A 23,562-nucleotide genomic window follows, 5' to 3' on the forward strand; every position below is an offset into this window, starting at 1 on the left:
GAAATGAAGGAGAAGAAATAAAAGACCGAGAAACTTCCAGAACAAATAAAAAGAACCATCAGATTCATGAAGCACAAGAAATCGTGAAAATAACAAAAAGGAAATCCACATCTAACAACATCATGGTAAAGCATAATCCCAAGGACAAACAGAAAATCTGAAAAACAGCTCAAGAAAAAGAAAAAAAGATACAGGAGTCAGCAATTAGACTTCCAGCTGCTTCTCCAACTGGAAGCCCAAAGCACTGGGATAACATTTTCAAAGGACAGAGAGAAAATATTCATAAACATAGAAGCCTATACCTTGCGAAGTCTTCTTTCAAGAATATAATGAAATAAAGACGTTTCTAGAATTCCCACTTTCCCTGTCCACAAACAAATGTGGAGAGTTTTCCACCATAAGTCCCTCCAGCTGGATGTACCCCCAAAAAGGACATTTAAAATATGTATTTTAGGAAGGTGGAAATTGGTATCAGCAGCAAAGATCGGACATACATAAAGGAAAGGGAAGCCCCGGCCGTGGTAAACATGAGGTAAATTCAACACTAATTGTTTAAAAGTAACATTCGATTGCAGGAGTCACAAAAGAGGACAGAATTATAACATATAATAAAACTAAGACAGGGGCGCCTGGGAGGCTCAGTCGGTTGAGCGGCCGGCTTCGGCTCAGGTCATGATCTCACGGTTGTGGGTTCGAGCCCCGCATCGGGCTCTGTGCTGACAGCTAGCTCAGAGCCTGGAGCTTGCTTCAGATTCTGTGTCTCCCTCTCTCTCTGACCCTCCCGTGCTCGCGCTCTCTCTCTCTGTCCCTCAAAAATAAATAAAAGACATAAAAAAAAAACTAAAACTAAGACATAATAACTGATCTGAGGGGGTGATGGGAGTTAAGCTTCTACATTGTTTCAGAGAGGATTAAAAACATTCACTTTCAGCTTTGTGAAGTTCACGTTACAATTTCCAGCTGGTCAAAGAAAGAACAGAAATAAAGAGCACCACTTCCAAATAGGAGAGAAAAAAACAGAATAGGAAGAATGGAATTCATTGCAAGGCTATGAAAGAAATACGAGCAGGCAGGACAAAGAGGAAGCCTAAATAGCATGGTAGAAATAAATGCACATATACCAGTAACCAAAATAGGTGTATATGGGGCACCTGGGTGGCTCAGTCCGTTAAGTGTTTGACTTTTGGTTTTGGCTCAGGTCATGATCTCCTGGTTGGTGGGTTTGAGCCCCACCTCGGGCTCTGTGCTGACAGCTCAGAGCCTGCTTGGGATTCTCTCCCTCTCTCTCCGCCCCTCCTCTGCTCACATGCATGCTTGCTCTGTCTCTCTCAAAGGAAATAAATATTTAAAAAATAAGTGTAAATGGTCTAAATTTTCTAGTTAAAATAAGTAAGAAGAACTAATAATATTTTGCCAAAAAAAAGGAGTAGGGATTGTATTCTTGCCCTATTAGATATTAAATATCATGAAGATAATAAAACAGAGTGATATTGGTAGATATATGCAGAATATATTTTGAACTAAATTACAGTAAAACATATATCAGGATTAGAATGAGATCCATATCTTGAAATAATTATATGAAAATATTTGATATGAGCTAGTGATCTAAGCCTTCCCCTTAGGCTAAAAAATGAAAAAGGAGAAGAGCGAATTTAAGACAAACAGACACATGGAAATAATAAAGAGAAAAGCAGAAATCGGTGTAACAGAAAATTCACAAACAATAAAAAAAATCAATGGAATAAAACCTAGATCTTTGGAAAAATAGCAACAAAACGGATAAATCTCTAGTGCTAGATTGATGGGGGGGGGAGACACAAATTATGAGTTCCAGACATAAATAAGGAAACATCGTTACAGATCCAAAAATAGTAACAAAATATTACAAACGTTATGGCAATAATTTCAATAGCTTTGATGAAACAGCAAATTTCTTGAAGGATACAAATTACCAAAGAGACTCCAGAAGTAGTAGAAACACTGACTAGTCATAGAATGATTAACGAAACTGATTTTGTAATTAAAGCTTCCCCACAAAGAAAACTTCAGGCCAAGATGACTTCACTGGTGGTTTCTACCAAACACTTAAACGATGAAATAATATCAGCCCTCCAAGTCTCTTCCAGAAATAAAGAGAATACTTCCCAGTTCTTTGTACAAAGCTAGTATTTTCCCGGGTGGCTGGGTGGCTCAGTCGGTTAAGCCTCCAATGTGAGCTCAGGTCATGATCTCACGGTTTGTGGGTTTGAGCCCTGCGTCAGGCTCTGTGGTGTCAGCTCAGAGCCTGGAGCATGCTTGGGATTCCGTGTCTCCCTCTCTCTCTGCCCCTCCCCCACTCATTCTTTGTTTCTCTCTGTATCAATAATAAATAAACATTAAAAAAATTTAAAGCTAGTATTCTCTTGATACCAAAACCAAAACATTTCTTTTTTATTAAGTTTATTTACTTATGGGGCAGGGGGAGGGGCAGAGAGGGAGAAAGAGAGAATCCCAAGCAGACTCTGTGCTGATAGTAGGTTTGAATGTTTAACCAACTGAGCTGGCAAGGCACCACAAAACCAAACATTTCAAAAAAGAAAAGGACATACCACGTTCCTTAAGAACATAAATGTAAAAAATTCTTAAATGCATTAGCAGATAGAATCTAGCAATATATTATTTATGATATATTTATCATAAATATATTTATTTCTAATTATATATAGATATATTTGTGTATTTAAAATAAAACCTATTTATCATAAATGTAAATGTATATCATAAATATATTTATATTTAAAAGTATAATGCAGCATGACTAAATAGACTTTAACCTGGAAATATATAGTTAATTCACCGTGAAAAGTAATGTAATTCCCCATATTACAAAATAAAGGAGAAAAACCCTATTATTGTCCCAATAGGTACATGCAAAGCATGTCAGTATTGAACAGTAACAAAAGCTTTTATCAAATTAGGAAGACAAACAATGAAATAACCCATAAAACACGGCCAAAGGACTAGACATTTCTCCAAAGACATAAGGGTGGCCAATAGATATACGAAAAGATGCTCCAAATCACTAGGGAATCATTAAGAAAGCGCACATCAAAACCATAATGTGATACCGCTGCACACTCACTAGGATGGCTGTCACCCAAAAATCAGAAGATGACAAATATGGGCAAGGATCTAGAGAAATGAGAAGCCTTCTGCTTTGCTGGTGGAGACACACAACAGTACAGCCGCCGTGGGAAATGGTGTGGTGGCTTCTCAGAAACTTAGACACGGAATTACTCCATGATTCAGCAATTCGACCTCTCGGCAGGCATACACCCACAAGAATGAAAGGCAAGAGACTCGAAGGAATGTTTGTACACCAACAGTCAAAAGGTGGTGTCCACTGACAAGATGAGTAGATAATGGTCCATCCGTACAATGGGCTGTTACTCGGCATTATGGACAAGGAAGGACATTCTGACACAGGCTACAACACAGACGAACTTGGAAGACACCACGCTATGGGAAGGAAGCCAGCCACAGCAGAACAAATACTGTATAATTCCGCTTACACGAGGTGCCCAGAGCAGTCAAATTCCTACAGAAAGTAGGATGGTGGTTTCCAGAGACTGGGGGAGAGGGAACGGAGAATTCGTGTTTAACGGGTAGAGTTTCAGTTTTGCAAGATGAAAAACGTTTTGTGGATACATGGTCGTGATGGCTGCAAAACAGCGTGGATATACTTAATGCCACAAAACTGCGCACACAAAAAGGGTTCAGATGGTAGGTTTTGTTATGTATGGTCCAGCAGAATAAAAAAATTAAGGGAAAACTATGAATAGAGTGAATCTTTCTCAACCTGGTTGATAGAATCTACCCACCTACCTACCTTTCTATCCATCTAGATTTTTAAAACAGCTAACAAGGGACTGAGAGGTCAAGGATGCTCACCCTTGGGGCTGCTGGTCCATGTTTTACTGTTAAGTCTTACCTAGTGCAATAAGGCAAGAAAAAAAGTAAAGGCATCAAGATGGGAAAACAAGTAAAATTTCAATCATATGGGGCGACTGGGGGGCTCAGTCGGTTAAGCGTCCAACTTCAGCTCCGGTCATGATCTCACCATCTGTGAGTCTGAGCCCTGCATCGGGCTCTGTGCTGACAGCTCGGAGCCTGGAGCCTGATTCAGATTCTCTGTCTCCCTCTCTCTGCTCCTCACCCACACGCTCTCTCTGAAAAGTGTTAAGATTGAAAAAAAACCCTTTCAACCATACATAATATTATTGTGTACACAGAAAATGTTAGGGAATCTACGAAAAGCACTACTATAATTATTAAGTGCTTCTAACAACACTGCAGGATTCAAGGTCACCACACTGAAATCAATCATATGACTATGTGTAAGAGAAAGGGAAATGAAATGTTTAAAAATCGCTATCATCCATATAAAGTAGCATTCAACATGTGAAATAAGGAGGGATACAGTTAACAAACTATAGGAAAGATCTTTTCATGAAAAGCACAAAACATCGTGAAGAGAAATTCAAGATGGATGCCGTGACATGAAAGAATTTTGGAAGCATTCATCTACGTGGAAGAAACTGTCCACAGAGAAAGCCTAAACTGCTTCAATTTATATAGATTCTAGAACAGAGACAGAAGGAAGATGGCCCCAGGGGCAGGCGGAAGACTGGAAAGCAGCCAAATATTTTTCTGAGGCGAAATACTCCATACCCCACTGTGGTGGGGGGTACATGGGCACCTACGTTAAACATGTGCCCTTTAAGGTAAGTGAGTCAAACCTGCATAGAGCTGATTAAAAGCAAACAACAGAGTGTGCGGTCGGACCGAGAGGGCTGTCTTAGAACATAAAGTGAAAACTGGACAAAGCACGAGGGCAGCCAGCACCTCTCTGCACCTGGCCCTACAGTAGAGGGACACGTCACATGCCAACAGGACTTTACACTTAGGAGTATCGGAAAGAGTCCCCATCGTTCAAATCACCAGGTGGGAAGAGAGCAGCTTCTGTGAGTCACATACTATTCAAACGGCATGGAAATTTCTAGAAGGAAATTGCATGAGTCAGGGAAATCCTCGTATAAACATAAATTCAATATAGGATTGGCGTTTCCAGCCAGTAGAGGGATGGATTATGTCATCAATAGTCCATAGACAACTGGCAACCCGTGTAGGGAAAACAGAGCCCAGGCTTCCGCCATCTGAGGAAATGCATGCAGAGATTTTACAGACGGAAAGAAAGGAGCCGGAGAGGACCATAAGGCAGGGGAGGTCTTTGAAGCCTGTCAGTGCGACCAAGGCTGAGGAAGATAATAAAAACTCCTGAATGTCAAAAATTACCATAAACAGACACGATGACTACAGGCAACGTGGTATCTTGGATGGGATCCTGGAACAGAAAGAGGATCTGAGTGGAAAAACCGGGGAAATCGGAATAAAGTCTGGAGTGCAGTTACCAGCCCTGGGCCAATATCGATTTCGCAGTTTAGGTCAGTGATTCTCAACTGTGGGTGATTTTGCTTCCCCGGGGAACACGTGGCAACATCTGGAGACGGTTTTGGTTGTGCAGCTAGGGAGAGGGGAGGCCAGGAGGCCACTCAGATCCTGAACCACACAGGACGGCCCCACCCCGGGAATCTCCCAGCCCCCAGGCCGAGAGTGCTGGGTGAGGCAGGGTTGAGAAAATCCTAGAGAAAGGCGCTGCGATTACGTCAGGGGTAACATAATGGGAAGCTAATATATGGGAGACACAGGAGTTCTCTGTACGGGCTTTGAAACTCTTCTGTTAATTTAAATCATTTCAAAATTCAGAGTTTAAAAAGTTATGATAAATAACATTAAAAACACGAGGATGTTTTAACATAAAAAAATTCAAAAGACAGAAGACCAAAGAGGCCAAAGAAAATATACAGGTAGGGGCATCTGGGTGGCTCAGTCAGTTAAGCAGCTGACTTCGGCTCAGGTCATGATCTCACCGTTCATGGGTTTGAGCCCTGCATCAGGCTCTGTGCTGACAGCTCAGAACTTGGAGCCTGTTTCAGATTCTGTGTCTCCCTCTCTCTCTCTCTACCTCTCCTCCACTCATGCTCTGTCTCTCTCTGTCTCAAAAATAAATGAACTATGTAAAAAATTAAAAAAAAGAAAATATACAGGTAATTCACAAAATAGAGGTGTATCACATGGGAAAAGTTCACCACCAAAACATATGCATTAATACAGGGCACCTGGGTGGCTCAGTTGGTTAAGTGTCTGACTTTGGCCCAGAGCATGATCTCACGATTCATGGGTTCAAGCCCCACATCGGGCTCTGTGCTGACAGCTCAGAGCCTGGAGCCTGCTTCAGATTCTCTGTCTCTCTGTCTCTCTGCCCCTCCCCTGAGTGCGCTCTCTCTCCGTCTCTCAAAAAATGAATAAACATTAAAAACAATTTTAATATGCATTAATGCATTGTAAATACCATTTTCCACTTATTAAAATGGCATGGAAATTTTTGTAATGTGGATACAGAGTGTCTGTGTGTTCAGGGACGCTGGTAAGTTCATGTAGCGCTATACACCTGCGGCATTGGCTCTCCTGGATCTACAATTGTGCCCATCCTTTCACCCAGAGTTCTTAGGAAACTGGGCTAAGGACATCATACAAAATGCCCACAAAGATTTCTATACAAGGACTCTTATCGACACACTGTTACAAAAATGTTAATCATCTATTTAACGAGAAGGTTTAAGGAAAAAGACAGCTCAAACAGGCAAATCGAGCCAAGCCTGGATAGAAAGCCTGGGTGGCCATCGCGTGTTTAACGGGACTGAGGAAGGACATGATAAGGAGCTTCGTAGTCCAACGCTGACAATGAGCAGCCTCCTTGAATAATGTTTTACGGGGTTCCCCTTTCTGTTAAAAGGACTGGAAAGAAAAAGAAAAGTTTGCTGTATCTCCAAACAGGTCCAAGTAATCTATTTGGGAAAATCGCCTGAAACATTCGTGATGATGTCACACGGGGGTAGCAGGGTTCTGGTTGCTTTTTATTTTCCTCTTTCTGCTGGTCTGTGTTTTAACTTTCACTATGTGCATTTTCTTAACCAGAGGGAAAGAAAACATTACTAAAGCAGAAGAATTCAAGGAGAAACATGACATTGCAGCCTATTCTAAGCATTTGTGTGACAGACGAGAGACCCGGGCGGAAGCACGGAGCTCCCAGGAGTGCCCACAGCCGAGGGGTTGGGGGCGCAGACAATGCCGATGCGCATGGTCACACTGATTCCAGCAACACAAATTCTCCCTGACGTCTGGGTAAGCCACACCCCCCAATGTACAAACCTGGGACAGTCCAGGAGTTCTAAGGACCACCCCTCCCCAACTCTGCTGGCTGGGGTCTCACACACCATGGTCTGATGTCCCATGGGGCTGCAGGACCTCAATGCCCGTTGTCACCATCTGCAAGATCCTCCGGTCAAAATCGCCTCCACGTAGTCCACATTTACGCAAAATCAGATAAGCCTCCGTCTTGGTCAAACATGGAAGTCTTTCATCTGCTGAGTACACACCAACCTGGGTCTTCCATGCAGCCCCCGCCCAAGGAGGGGGCAGGTTGTAAGTAAAACTATTATTTTAAGTACAAATGTTCCCCCTCATTTCAGCCAATATCTGTCCATGGGAAAGATATGACACGAAGCCAGAACACCAGATGTTTCCATAAGGTTCTGCATATTTATGAGTGATGGGCCTCGAAGTCATCTGGATTTTCTGGTACTGTGGAAGGAGACACGTCAGGGCCTACGTGGACCAAATGCCCAGACAGGTTAAGAGTCGCTCAGAAGACGCACAGCTCTGGAAACGGGGAAGGTGGGGAGGTGTCAGTCTGTGTGAGGCCACGTAAACGGCATCGTCTGATGTAAATGATCCACCTGCTTAACGTGGGCTAATGACACAACACACCAAATGCATAATGAAGACAGACGGCTGTAGAGAAGCGTCCAAATGATCTGGTCCTGTGTCCAAATGTTTCAACTAAGAAAATCTGGAGTTTTGTAGCTTTGTCTTTAATGTCTGAGTCTACAGACAAGTATGACCTAATGGGCCAATTTATATACTCCGCACCCAGACTCGGAGTTTTACTGTCCCTACAGGGCATGGATCACAAAAATGGGAGCGAGCAAGGGCAGGCATTTGGGAGGCTTCCAAGGTGGGCACAGCAGGACCTGGTGTGCCTGATGCCCTCCTCTGGCTAAGAACGCAGTCTTCACACTCCGATGGGAGCCCCCATGCCCCATCTGATCTGCAGAATGACTCCCCGCCCCACCGTGTGAACTGGGTGCTTCATCCACAGCTGCTAACTGTAAAAGGGAACACTTGTCCCCGGCACCCGCCCGTCAGAGAGCAGAGAGTCAAGGAGGACAATAGAAGGGGTGTGCTGTCCTCTATGCAGAACTGAAGGGTAGCGGCCCAGGCCACCCCCAAAGATGCCAAGATGCCACTTTGCATGACGATTATTTTGAGCAGAAAGCACCGAAAAGGCACAGAGAAGAAAAGCTCTCTGTGCTCTCCCTATTTGCCCAAAAGCAGGACATAAATTTACAAAGATGTCCCTCCTCCCCTCGCCACCAGGAAGGACAGAAGTTAATCACCGGAGACAAATGTAGACCGATGAGCCTGGAGAGAGCGCCGGGGGCTCTGACACAACAGACGTCAGCCCTCTTCTGTCTCTGTCTGTGACTGGGCTCCTCCCAAGCATCTACCGTCCTGCTGTGCCCACCTTGGAAGCCTGAATTGCTTTCTTTTGTCCTGTCATTTCTTCACAGTCATCATTCTTGTTGAAGGTCTATACAAGGTGGGAGCCCAAGCCACCGTTCCTGGTCGGATTTCCCTGGAGATGTCCCGGCATCCATTTTCCCATGGACACATGTTAATAAACGGATTTGCTTTCTCTTGTTAATCTGCCTTTTTGTTACAGGGGCCCCAAGAAGCACTTAGAAGGCTGGAAGGAAAATTATTTTCCCTCCCCTCCATCCTCCAGCAAAGAGATCTTAACCGGGGAGACACCGGATTCCAGCACGGAGTCCAGGGCGGGCATTTGAAGAAAGGATCCCTGGTGTGCCTGATGCCCTCCTCTGGCTAAGAACGCAGTCTTCACACTCCGATGGGAGCCCCCACGCCCCATCTGATCCGCAGAATGATCCCCCCCCCCCCCCCCCCCACCGTGTGAACTGGGTGCTTCATCCACAGTAATGCCCTTGTGGGGCTATGACCTGACCCAGGAAGTAAAGGACGCCGTGTCACCGCTTGGGAACAATTTCGGCACGACCGGGATGACGTGGCGTAAGTCGGCTTTCCATGCTGGCCCTACCATCCTTACCGATCTCTCCTTTCCCCAAACTTAGTTGGTAATATTGACAATAAAGTTACATTTTATTAGAAAGCTCTGAGCTTCTGTGTTAAGATAATGGGGCAAATAGCAAAACTCATCCAGCGAAAGGAGCTAACCCCTCCCCCCATTTCTCATATCCATTCTTCCCCTTTTTGCCAGGGTCATCTATACCTGGACCACTTTTCCTTACAGAATTCACTGCCATGACCACTTTTTTTTCCAAGATCACGTCGATGTGGATTTCCTGCAGACAGCTCAGAAGGTGCCGAGGGGGCCAGATCATGACAAAACAGCCTGAGCTTCCCCTGCACCCTCACAACGCCACTGCTCCTCAGGACATGAGGTCAGCACCCAGCAGAGCCAGGACGGAAACCCAGGGGGTCTCACCCCCACACCCACAGTCTTCTGGCTAGGTCTCTTTGATGATCGCTGTTTCTCAGGCATAGAGGGCAGCTTTGCAGCCTTCTAATTTAACAGATCGAGCCATAATCCCATCAGCACACCACAGCCTGTGAGTCCATGCCCCTTCATGGATCCCTGGCCAACCTGAGCAAATGGTCCATGAGAATGACCATTTCCTAAACAACACGGGGGTGCGGACACAATCCACTCATACCACTGAGGGACTTACTCAGGAAACAGAGGGGAAGCCCTTTTTTTTCCATAAAGACAGCTGGAGTTGCTGACATGATCAGCTTTTAGAGATCATGTAGACTCCGGGGGATGATCGGAACATCATATTCCAAGATTATGGAGAAAATGATACAATATCATCAAGACTTAGAAGAACTAAATGAACAAACACACACACAAAACTCTTGAAAACATTTTTGCAACATTGTCCATATGTTTTCTCTCATAACATTAAATTTGACCATCTGAAGGATAATAAAGTTGTTCCATGACAATACTTACTGAGTTCTTGGAGAGAAACAATAGTTGGAAACTGTCCCCCTGAATTTCCAAACCAAGTGGGAATGCTATAGTTTTCACTTTACTTTTTCACAACCTACCGCTGGACAGCAAATCTTACATGTCTCCCCACCCTTTCCTGGCCAGAGAGGTTTCTGCTATGACTAGACAAGACAGTTGGCCCCTAAGTCACCCTGACATCAGCAAGGCTTTGTTGGGTCATCCAGATGACATGTCCTCTACCCGGCACACGGGTCCTGAGGAAGGGCTCTGTACTCCTTGGCTCTCTGCCGGCGGTCAGTGCCAAGACTCAGACCCGGATCCTGACTTCAAGGACCATACTATCTAGAGGAAGAAAATGGTCACAAACAAATGGGCTATTGGCACCAAGTGGGCAGAAACCAGGGATGTGGCTAAACAGCCTACAGTGTACAGAAAGCCCCCACAACAGAGGATCATCTGGCCCCAAATGTCTAGCTGGTGAAGCCTACTGAAAGAAGGCAGCAGGGGGCAGCGGCACACAGATGGCTACACCCAAGGTCAAGGTGAGAAGCCGGAAGAATGCACACCCACCAGCAATTGCAGAAATACCAGCTCAAACCACAAGGCTGGATTTTTTTCAGCTTGGAATTTGCAAACCTCAGCAGAATGATACCAAATCTCGGCCAAGCACATACAGCAAAGGCCTCTGCAACGCTGAGAAGAGAAGCGTTCACCTACGCTTCTCCTGCAGTCTAATTTGGCGCCGGGCCTCAAGAACATTGCAAGGATTGATACTCTCTGATCTAGACGTTCCAGTTAAAGGGTTTTTTCCAAGAGGAAATAATAGAGCGAAGTTTTACACACCAAGTGCTCATGTTAATATTATTCCAAAAAGTGAAAAAGGAGTAATAACTTGAAGGGCCAGGAAGAAAGAAATAAATAAAACCATGATATGGCCATAAAACACACCCTTTCCGTCAATAAAATTTTCTTTGTAAAGTACTCTTCATACCAGGAACTATTTATGATCTAGTTTAAGTGGCAGAGACCCAGAGGGAAGTTACATCTGTAGCAAAATCTCAACTATTTCAAAGAAAAAATATACATGCATAAAAAACAATGAAACAAATACACCAAAGTATTAACAGGGGAGATAAAGGCACAGCCCTCTCACCTCGACTCAGAACAACTGGGATGGGCCATCCCAAATTCAGAGTTCCCTACAGCCTTCATTACGACTGTACCACAGTGTGACTTCTCCCTCTGCCCCTTCCTGCCTTTCCCCCTTCCCATCCATGGATGCCAAGGCCACTCCCTAATAAATGCCTACCGATCTCCAGCTCAGAGACGGATCTCCAGAGGATCCAACATGCAAGACTGGTACTCAGGGTGACATCTGTTTTGGAGGATGAGTGATTCAGAGTCAGCACATCACAGCCAGTAGGCCATATCTGGTCCACTGCCTGTTTTTGTAAATAAAGTTTTATTAGAACATGGCCAACCTCGTGTACGTGGCCTTGTCTGTGGCTGCTTTTGTTCTACAAGAGAGGAGCGGAGTAGTTGCTATGGAGACCATGTGGCCCTTTACCAAAACGTGTTTGTAGACCCCAGTTCTCAATCATTCAAGAAAAATCACATTATGTAAAATAAGGGCTCCTCACATGTCTTCTGGTTCCTCTAGGAAGCAGTGCTCATGGACTGAAGGAGCAGAGCCTAATGCAGATTTCTCTGGAAGGTTTGACACGTACGCATGTAGCCTGACATTTTCCCTTGAGTGATAGAAGTGCGTTCATCACGACATAAATGCCACTCACTGCCCATGTGTGAGATGACAGCATCCGAACGCAGGGGACACAGCCCTCGCCTTGTGATCCGGGCAGGGATCCAGTCATTCCTCCCCAGTGAGTCCCCACCAGCCACTCACATCTTTGATCCCCAGTGATGCTTTGATCACCAGATGATCCACCGGAGACCTCTCAGACCAAGGCCACGGCAGCCTGAGCACCGGCTGGTGCCGGCTGAGAGACCACCGAGACCCCGCCACACGGAGAAAAGTGCACGCATACGTCTCTTCTCCGAAAACATCTAACAAAGTTCGACGGATGTCTTGGGAACAGGGAAAAGCTTCGGATCTAGGCCACAAATGCAAAGTGAAACTGGCCGTAAGTTAGGTATCAAAGTCAATACTGTTTCATGCACGCAGCACCCAGCACAGAGAGAAGTACTCAGATCAATATCCTATACCCACAGAACACCACGAAGAATGGGATTTCAGGCAGGGAAGGAGTTCTGAGCCAATAAATTTTAACTCTACCAAATGACGTGGTTTATTACATTTAATTGGAAATGAACTGTGTGGTTCCCTCTCCTATTAGATTCTGGCCACGAGACACTAATATTACTCCGTATGTCCATGAGTGGTCTTCCAACATCACCTTCGTGGTGAGAGCGGAGGATGGGGACCCCCACTGACAGGGTCCCCAACCGATCCACCTCCTCTGCTTTGGGCTGCCGCTGGGGGAGGGGTGCGGGGGGAGCCAAGTGCACAGGACGGTTCTCGGCTGTAGCACTTCATGGCCATGTGGACTTGGGCATATCATTCCATTTTCAAGACTCATCGGTCTTATCCGCAAAATAGGGATAGCGATACTGTCTGTACAGAATGGTTCAAAGGGGTCCGCGTGCTGGACACGACGGATCTCAGCCGGGGCCGAGCGCCCAGGATGTTGGCAGGAAGCGCTGCTGATGACCGTGAGCCTTCCTTCCGGCAGGCCAGGGAGCGGTGCGGTGTCGTCTAGCTGTGCTGGCAGGAGGCGCCCGAGAGCAGAGATGCAAGGAATAAACACCCAGGCACAGAGGAGAAGGGCAAGGCAGGGGCCCGCCCCCAAGCCTCCAGCCCCTAGAAAGAGAACAGGTCCCCTCTGTCTGGTAGAATGTGATGCCCCAGTAGACATGGCCTATGTGCACCGCACCAAATGCTGCAAGTCTCGCACTTTCCCTAATCTCGGCAATCTTTCTGGGTGGGTCCGGGAGGCTTGTTCTAGAATACAATTCAGAAGACTTCCTGTCTGATGAGCTAAGCCCTAGAAGCGAAGCCGCCTTGCCTCTGTAGACTGTCCCAGGCTGCGCCCCCCCTTGCGGCTGGATGTCACTAAGGCGGCTCGAGAGGACATTGCTCCCGGGGGACTTGGGGATCCTTCAGATAAAAAGAATCAGATTCAGAAACCATGAAAATATGAACACCGCTCACAGCAACGGGGCCGCAGGAGGCTGCCAAGAACGCCTCAGACAGGATCCGGGTGCCAGACGGAAGTACAAACAGCTCCTCAAAGTTTTAATGAGCACTACCCGTCAGAAAACACTTGCAATAAGGCTGGAAAGCTTCACCAAGACTGAAGGTCAGCAAGCTCCCCCTCGACGCGCTGCGTAGGTTAGCCCACGGCGGACTGGGGTGGGGACAGCCCACGGGTCTTGCTTATAACTCTCAGGCAAAAATTCAACAGCGTGGACAAGAAGCACATCGTTGTCACCTGGGAAGACATACTTTCCATCACAAACTAGTTTCTGAGTGAGAAAGTCTGAAAGTACGGGGCAAGTTGCGTGTGAGAATGCACGCGTGTGCCTATGAACACACCTGAGGCGTGTGCCCAACATGGCCAGCTCAAGGTTCTGTGGCTTTGAGCTTGGTGACCGAGGGACCCAGAGTCACAAGGACACCCTCCCTCACAGATTTCACCTCAGGAAAAGAGAGAAGAGTGCTTTCTTCAAGCCAGAGGGGACGTTCCAGAACACTGAGTGCCCCCCCTTTCTCTAGCTCCCCAGATGTGGAAACAGGCTCAGAGAGTCCACATTTCCTGCGCTAGAAAATACGCGATCAGCATCTTAAACGAGGTGGTCTGCCTCCCTGCATATCTCTCCTCAAACGGTCGAGTGAGGCCACGGGATTCAGAACCTCCCAGACCCTCCACGGGAACGCCAGAGAGGCCGTGGCTCTAGGAAAGTCGGCCCCGGGACGTGCAATTCATTCACACCGTTTGCCTGAGAACATCAGTGATGCAAGCCGTCATTCCACAAAGTCAAAATCAAGTATCTTCGCTGCACCAAAGCCAAAAATAAGTTGGGGGGGATTCTCTCTGCTCATGCTCCTCTGTTCTGAAATCGGTGTTTGAGACCTCGCTCTAATGATTTTTAACGATCCGTTGGTGAAAGTGCCATAAATCCAAATGATTATTTCGCACCACGAGATAAAACATAGAGACAAGGACCTGCTCGCGGGAGGGGGCGGCAGACATAGAATGATGCGGATGGTACATTTCCTGAATCTATATCAACAAGAAAGAGGAAGTGGTTGACTTGAGCAATTTCCTCAAATACTAGATTGAGGCCCATTTTTGCAACATGAAGAGAGGCTTACATTTACTTTTTGCAGTAAGTCTGTAAGACTCAGAGGCATTGCAATGGTCTAATCGACCTGAAAGCCATGTCGAATGGCCTTAAAAATCTGTGAGCATTCAATATATACACTCTTGGTAAAATTAATTACACCATTTACCATTTCTACGCACATTATTGCTTAAAATGTTTTACAGCCATTTTTATTAATTAAGAAACCCTTAATGGACAAAAATTACACTATAAAATTATTGTGCGTATGCTGCATTTCCAGTTTTACTACTATTATCTTTAAATATTTTCCCCAAGTGGAACGTCACTAATTCATAAATCAGAGTCTCTCGCAGCAAGTAGAATTGAAAACTGGAAGTTTACACAGAGAAAGAAATCTGGCCTGCGGCTAAGCCCTGCTTTCAGATTCCTGATCTCCCAGGAAAGGTGAAGGTGCCCTGGGCGGCTGACCTTGGGGATTCTGTCTCGCCCTGGCAATGGCAGAAATAGCAACAAATTCTAGCCAAGTTGCCCCAGAAAACAACCAAGGAAGCAGAAAACTTTTGTTTTTGCTATTTGGCAGGTAGAATTCCCAGTGTGCCTCTTTTTGAAAATGTCCCATAATTACTAATCTCCCCCCACACATACTCTCTTTCTCTCTCTCTCTTACACACACACAGGGGTTCTAAGACCAATCCATAAGTACCAACTACCTGACTGAAAGGTAGGAACTACAGTTTTCCAAACACTCAGATGTTCAGACCAGAGAAACAAAACCCTCTGCGAGTGGACAGAACTTTGACCTCTTCGCCCCGTTTTGGAACGATGTGGACGTAAGTGAACTTCCTTAGGGGCTACGGCTTCCTGCTCGCTACAGGGTCTCACGCTACCGTCGGAAACAAAACTCTGAGGGAAGGTCTCTTACAATCTACAAAAGCACGTGTGCAGATCCACTGCGGGGTCCTCGGCGGCCCCAACTCCCGAGGAGGGAGAGTCCCTCACCTGCTCTGTAGCTCCAGCCAGGAATGTGAATGGACAGCTGGTTGGGACCATCACTGGTGGGTCGAGCTGCACAGTCCTCTGTCCCTTGTCTTACAGTGACCTGGTGAGCCCCCACATCCGAGGAGTCCGTATTTTCCAACAGAGGCGAGCCACTCCAAGGACAGGCGCCGGGCCCTGAACGCACCTGCTCCAGAGGTGGGTTTTCCTTCACGAGGCCGTCGTGCAAACCTGGGCTCCAGCGGGGGCCTCGGAGGCTCTGGTCTCCCTGGCTGAGCCCCGGCTTCAAGGCTCTGCTCCCGGACCCTCCGTTCGCCGTGCTGTCTACTCCATCTGGTGTCAGTCTGTGCGAACTGCAGTTTAGGTGCAGCGACAGGACCGACCTGTGCATTTTAGGGCCAGCGAGTTGAGGCTGCTCCACGGGGACCGAGAGGGACCGGTCTAGATAGTAAATGGCATTCGGGCACTGCTGAGACACCCTGAGGTGGACGCAGGAGCTGAACACCAGCGGCCTCCTGCCGGACGGCGGGGCCCCTGGAGGAAAACTGTTCTCTGAGCTGTCCGCACAGGTGACCCAGCACTCGTGACCCTCGCACAGCCGGGGATGGGTCTCCGGAGGCTGCAGCCTCACCACAGAGAAGTTTCTGGAGACCTCTGTGTAGGCGAATGGCCGATGGTGCCAACGGGGATGGGCACCCACGGCCGGAGCCGAGGGGTCCCTGAGCAGAGCGCCCTGGGCCGTGCACCTGGGGCACAGAGGGTCCCCCATGGCCTCCCACGCCAGGGCACCGGCTGGGGGGCCCACGCGCCTGGTCGTGATGGTGATGGACGCAAAGCCCCTTTGGGGGCCACTGCATGTCGTCTCCTCACTGGACGGCCGCTCCGTGTCAGGGGCTGGCTCCTCTGCGGGGGTCTGGATGCCCAGCCGGCCGGGAAGGAGGGCGAATGCCCGGCTGATGGAGACCCCGCTGCGGGTCGCCCGAGGCGGCTGCGCAGGATGCGCGTGCAGGGCAAGTGTGCAGGGCGCAGGCAGCGCGTCCCGGTTTGCCTTTGATTTATTCTCATCAATCAGCTGTGAAATGACTATGGATGATATCATTTTTGTGTTTCGCGATGCCAGAGTCTCCTGCAAATGGGAAAAGATGGCAATTACTCAAGCAGTCCTTTGTAATGCGGGTAGTAAACTCTCTTTCAAGGGCCAAGAGGACGTGGGAACGGTGTTCTGGTCCAAGGCCATCTGCCCCACACCTGACACCACCTCTGTGCGCTTGGAAAGGCAGAACACCCAGATACGTTTATGATACAGCTGTACCTTCTGGAATCGTTCTTCTGACTGGGGAACTGGGTATCTAACCGTGTTTGTGTCCCTGGGTATCATCAAATTTTGATAATCACCTCCACCAGGCCCAGAAGCCTAATCAAGGTTCTCAGCAGGGGGAAGGGGAAGGCAGGGGAAGGCAGGACCAGTTCTGGACCAGGGCTGGAAGTTGGGGACACCAGTTTGTGCAGAAGATGAGTCAGATGAGTCCTCACTCCTCCACGGAGCCCCCCTCTGCCTGGTCCCCACCCCCCTAACACAATCCTCCCCCTTTACTAATTCAGACTGTCATTCAGTGCTTCCCCATGCACGCCATCCTGGGCGGGGGGGTCAAAGCCCAGACAGCAGAACAAAAGCAAACACCCAAGGTGGACAGTTACCGAGACTAATACAGCGACCGTGATAATCACTTATCAGCAAGGGGAGGAACAGCGAGCAAGACAGATGGAACTCTGCTGCATGGCCGGGCTCAGGGGCCGGGGCACGGCTTCTGTCCAGAGACGGACCAAGGTGTTCCAAGCTCCCTTACCAGCTCATCTGTGTCTAAATCAACGCGCTGAGATTTCAGAAAGCATCGAACCAGGTCAGCGCCGGGAAGAGGGCTCTCTTCCGTCCTGGATTTGGTTTTAATATGCGTGTGTGGGGAACATCGCAGAAGCTGCGTGGGCGACTGCCTGCAGGGTCACAGGCTCCCGTTTTGATGCTCATTATTCTGTGCACTTCAAATGAACCCTTGCCTGGAACCGCACAGGACCCAAAGTTGTACGGTAACAACTCCATTCCCACCGTGTGCGGAGCCTGGAGGCTTAATTGCTGCTCAGCAGGTCTGCAGCGATTTCCAAGTGCCAGGGGGCCGGAGAATCACCCGGCATGTCACGACGGCACGTCCCCCAGGCTCTGGAGATTCTGATTCTCTAGGTCTGTGGGTACGGCCCAGGCATCTGCATTTTAAACAACACCCCCATGGGGCTGGTGTCATTGATCCGGAGAGCACATTTTGAAAAACGTGAGCAGAGGCGCACCTGGGTGGTTGCAGTTGGTTAAGCGCCCAACTCTTGGTTTGGGCTCAGGGCATAATCTCATAGTTCGTGAGCTCGAGCCCCAGGTCGGACTCTGTGCTGACACCAAGTAGCCTCCTGGAGATTCTCTCTCTTCCTCTCTCTGCCCCCCTCCATCAAAATAAACATTTAAAAAACAAAAAAGAAAAGACCACGGGACTGCTAGACTTTTAAAAGATGGGAAGCGCCTGTGTTTGACAGCAGAAAAATTTTCTCTTTCCTACGATGTGATGAGACAGCACAAAATTTTCTTTTCTTCGGAGCAGGAAACTGAAGGGCACCCGGCACCCACCCCATGCAGTCTGACTCGGTACGACGTCCCTCCCATTTTAGTTAAATTTAGTGCTGCTAATAATTGTGCTTGTGCACCTTACCCAGTGTATAATCGTCCCTACTAGGAATTCCTCTGACAACAGTCCCTGAAGGAAAAAACAAATGTGCATCTCGGAGCGCGTGCTGCATTGGTCTTATTTTATACTTTATTGCAATGTTTCCCAAAGTTTGGGCCAGTGACCACTTGCATAAAAAACACCTGGTGTTGGGGGGGGGAGTGTTAAAAATGCAGGCTTCTGGACCCTTCCCTCCCCTTATCCAGACATAAGGTGAAACAGGATAACGGGGGGTAAGACCCAGAAGCTATGCTGTCCTTTATAAGCTATCTACTTCTTTTGTGAGAGCGGGGGAGGGACAGAGAGAAGGACAGAATCCCAAGCAGACTCCTTGCTGTCAGTACAGAGCTGGACTCAGGGCTCGATCTCACAAACCGGGAGATCATGACCCGAGCTGAAATCAAGAGTCAGATGCTTAACCAACTGAGCCACCCAGGTGCCCCTCAGAAGCTATGTTTTTAACCACACATATAGTGAAAGGAATGCCAGACCAGGACTCAGAGCTCCTGGGGCCCAGCGCTGGAGGGACACCCTGGGGCCACAGGGGGAGTGGCAGGCGCCACTGTAGGAGGTCCTAGAAGCCCAGAAGGATGGCATAGAGGACCAGCCACCATCTCATTAGCTCAGGCCTGGCAGGTGCAACTGTGACTCTGAGTCCATCAAATGCAAACAAGAGCAAATGCAATGAAGAAGAGCAACAGTGAATGGTACGAATTTGAACTTAATTCTGAAGCTGGGGAATCACTCTGTGTGTCAGAGGGGTGCTGTTCCTGAGGGAGAAATATTGCTAAAATCCAGTTCCAGAGAGAAGTCCGCTTGCCATCTCTCCCTTACTGGGGAGTTTTGGATATCAACAATAATGACAGATGTGAAAGTATACATCTGAAAATATGAACGTGTTCTATAACTCCAGGGTATGACCTTTTCTGTGATTTAGCAGAAATCAGAGGGTATCTGATGGACTCAGACCTATGGATGAATGAGGGGGGTTTGTAATGAATGCATTTGTGTTGATTGGAATTACATACATGGAATTAATCCATCACATACCCGATACATTGCAATTCTGTCAACGTGACTGTAGAATGAAGGAAACCTTTTTAGATGTAAATTCTGTTATTATAACATAGGGTCATGATCAAACCCTTCATTAACTCATCAGAAATATCTATTGAACATCTAGCTCATGCCAGGCCGAGGACACTTCTTGGTCCCATGGAGCTAACAGCCTGGAGATAACACCAAGCAGGTGATCAAATTGTCAGGACTGCGATTATTAATTTTACTGTGTTTTGGGGGGTTTAATGCCCAGCTTTGACCAAAGCCCCGACGGACACACTGAGAGACATTAAAACCGGAACACTGTACTCTTCGCCGATCAATACACATCCTAGACTTTTATGGGAAGTCCTCTTTGTCGGGTCCTATTTTCTCATGAAGATCCATTAAATAAGTTGAGGTCCAACTTCTTAAAGATCTGGGCTGCCGTAACAAAGCACCACGGTCTGGATGGCTCCAACAGCAGAAATTTTATTTCGTCCCAGTTGTGGAGGCCGGAAGTCGGAGGTCAAGGGGTCAGCAGAGATGGCTCCTTCGACTCTTTTCCCCGCATCTCTGCATTTCCTCCCTTCAGTGCGTGGCCGTGTCTTCATATCCTCCGCTTCCAAGGGCATCGTATTAGGGAAAGCCCACCCTGGTGACCTCGTGGAACCTGTATTCCCTCTTGGAAGAGTCTGTCTGCAAACACAGACCCTGAGGCACTCAGAGTTAGGACTTTCACACGTGCATTTGGAGTTGGGGGGGACACAAACCACAATACGCCACTTTGCGTCCAGCTCTTCTTCCGAAACTGGGAAACCCAGAATGAGATGCGACACAGGCGCTGTTTGATGCTCCTAACTTGGCCCACTGCTCTTCAAACAGAGCAACTTTTCAGCGAAGCAAACACATCTTTCACATCAAATGTCTTTCCCAGTGAAGCTATTCCAGGGTGCCACTCCATCTGTTCTTTATATTGGGTTAACTGAACATGGCTTTGGGGAGAAAAGGTATCTTTTATCTAAAATAAGATTAACTGATGTAAGATTTGATTTGAAAAGAAAATAATCTTGCATTTAAAGTAGAATGTTCAAGGTCAGAGCAAGGTCGAATGAATCGTTGGATACTGTGTCCTGCTTTGGCAATAAATCACCCATTTCCTGACCATCCCCACACAATACGCGCATTTGTACATTTTCTTTCTCATAAATGCTGCTTTAAGATATTGATTTCTTTTAAATGTTTCAAACGTGATTTTGTAGGGCTGGTAACTGCTTTCCTAGTTATAGTCATCTTATTGACTGTTTTTAACTTTACATTTCTGCCTTAAGGCATATCGTTGAGAAAGGCACCATCTCATAAAGAGATAAGTGGCGGATGGTCAGAGACATCAGATCCTGAACCACTGGAATGGGGATGCTTCCATTCTTGTAGCAATTTATTTCTCCAAAGGATAAGCATCTAATCCAACCTGTGGCTTTGAAGTCTCTATTTTCCTCCACTTGACAATTCCTCCCTTTTCCAGGGCTGCTCTGCAGCCTACATGTTCTCCGGAGGATTCTCTGGCCCTATGTCTGCACGGATACACTCTACGGTCACCGCCATGTTAGCTGCAAGCACACTTACTCCTATTTGGTGGACCCAGAACCACCACCACTAAGTTGTCCATCAACTGAGCAGCATTTCGTCTTGGATATAAAAGTGTTTCCCAATGTATGAGTCCTCTGTGGCATGCAGCAGTAGGGAAAGACGATCTTAAGGCAAATGGAAGAATTGGAGTTTTCTCCATCTCCATCTTGAAACTACGGTCTCTCCACCCACTTACAAGAAACCAAGGACTCGGTGCAGTGTCATGTAGAACAGTGAAAAGCTGGAAAGAACCCAAATGTCTTCCAAAATGGGACCAGCTAAGTAAATCATGGCAGACACAGCTGCGTCGTATTCCGGAGAAATTAAAAATAAAGATTACAAAGAATTTAAATGCCATGGGAAATTGCCTGTGATAGAATGTTATGTGATAAAAGAGCGCTATAAAAGTTGATATACATTATAGCTTCATGTAAAAAAACTGCATGGGAAAAAGGGAGTGAAATACATGTAAATATTTTCTTAGGTATTTTCTGTATTTTCCTACGTGTCTAGATGCAGCGGCCATTACTTCTGTTATCAGAAAAATTTAAACGTTGTTTTTTTTAAAGAAGAAAATGTTGCTCCATATTTCATTCCTTTTAAATAATCTCTTGGTTGAAGATGTGCCTGCATATCATTTCTACAGCTTCGGTGAATTTTGAAAGAGAAAGTGATCAATCTTGCGCAGGCTTGGGAGGAGAGGCGGAGATTTATGGCAGCTGCAAAGGAAGGGCGTCCGCTCAGAGTTCTCCATCATCTCACTGCACCCTTACAACAAACACACGGAGACGGGCTTTCAGAGCTCAAAGTAGGGAGGGAAATTTGAAAGTCACACTACTGATGTGATCAAAGTAGATGGTCCAGATCATTCCAAAGCAGAGGCTTAGAAAGTGTAATTTCTTTTCTTTTTAATTTTTTTATGATTTTTATTTATTTTTGAGAGACAGAGACAGTGCGATCAGGGGAGGGTCAGAGAGAGAGGGAAACACAGACTCCGAGGCAGGCTCCAGGATCTGAACTAGCTGTCAGCACAGAGCCCAATGCGGGGCTCGAACCCACGAACCGTGAGATCATGACCTGAGCCCAAGCAGGATGCTTAACCGACTGAGCCACCCAGGCGCTCCAGAAGGTGTGATTTCTGGAAGTTATTTCATTCTGTTACAGATAACAACCACGCATGTGTGTGTGTGTGTGTGTGTGTGTGTGTGTGTGTGTGTGTGTTATAGGGATCCAACCACATAGCCCCAAAGATCCGTATCACTCATAACCAAACTGATTAATTTTAACATCAAATGCTGGAATTTTCCAGCTCAGGGTGAAAATCAGGTGGCCAAGGTCTTCGGCTGGTCTCTTTCTTCAAAAGAGCAGCAATCGACTTGATCATTATCTTGCCCTTCTGAACCAGGAACCTCCTTTCAGGGATGCTTCCCAATGATCCACTGTTCCTCATACTAATTTCCCTCCCTGCAGCCTGAGGTCCCTGCTCTTGCTCCCCAGGGCACAAATTAATTGTAGTCAGGCATCTTGACATCTTCAGACAGTGAGCTCGGGGCTTCCGCATAGAGAGGGCTTTCAATGCTGATGACTAGATCTCAGCACCCAGAATAGCATCCTTTCTCCGTTGTGTGGAAGTTTGGGCCTGGGGTCTCTGAAGGAAATGCCAGGCTTCGTGACATGCAGAACTAAACCAAAGGATAATACCGAAGACGAGCATTTTGGGGGAAAGATATATTTTTTTTTACAGATACCCTTGCTACTTTAATCTGTCATGAGACATTGATTCTCATCATTCCACAACCTCTTAGAATTACAAAAATTCATGGCTGAATATCCACTCAGGAAAGACAACAGATGCCTATCAGGTTATACACTAACCCTTTGGATGATGATTTTTTCAGGCAGGGAGGTCCATATTCAAGGTGTGTTAACTGGAATGAGCCTTCCTTTATGGCCAGTCCTTTAGAGCAAGGTATGGAGCCAGACAGCATGTGAGCTAGGAGATTCAGGGCAAGGCAACTCCTGGAGCTACTGGAGGGAGCTTTGGTTTCCTCATCTGCAAAATGGGTACAATAATACTACCACCTTCCCAGGATTATGGGAAGGATGGAATGAGCCCATCAGTTAGCCAGGACCTGGTCTGTGAGGCATCGGTAACATTCACCACTGTGTACAGAGTGCTTTATTCTCTGGAATCAGAGACGTATCGTCTTATAAATATGACCTCTAATTTTCTCCCTATTTCAGACTACTGACGCTTTTTGCAGTTGTAACCATGTGTACTAGCTGGTGAGATTACCAGTGATCTCTTCTCCACCTTCAAAATGCTGCCTGGCATCATTCTCTCTCTCTCTCCAGCAGATTAATTTTGGTTTAAAATTGAGATTCAATCACCATACTCTCCTACGATGCTGCAAAGTCGACAGTGACTATTATAAAAGACTAATTAAATAGACATCGCATACTTCAATGTAACAAGTCTTAGTCAACAATGGT

General features: G+C 46.8%; 1 protein-coding gene across 1 annotated transcript in view; it reads right to left on the reverse strand.

The window, feature by feature from the left end:
• C2H10orf90 (chromosome 2 C10orf90 homolog) overlaps positions 1 to 23,562 on the reverse strand; it is a 202,257-nt gene that overhangs the window by 42,049 nt on the left and 136,646 nt on the right. The window contains exon 3 of the mRNA XM_029932775.1: positions 15,641 to 16,763. Coding sequence (XP_029788635.1) covers positions 15,641 to 16,763 — 1,123 coding nt within the window. The remainder of the gene's footprint in view (positions 1 to 15,640; positions 16,764 to 23,562) is intronic.

Source organism: Suricata suricatta, chromosome 2, assembly GCF_006229205.1.
Source record: "Suricata suricatta isolate VVHF042 chromosome 2, meerkat_22Aug2017_6uvM2_HiC, whole genome shotgun sequence".
Lineage (NCBI taxonomy): Eukaryota > Metazoa > Chordata > Mammalia > Carnivora > Herpestidae > Suricata > Suricata suricatta.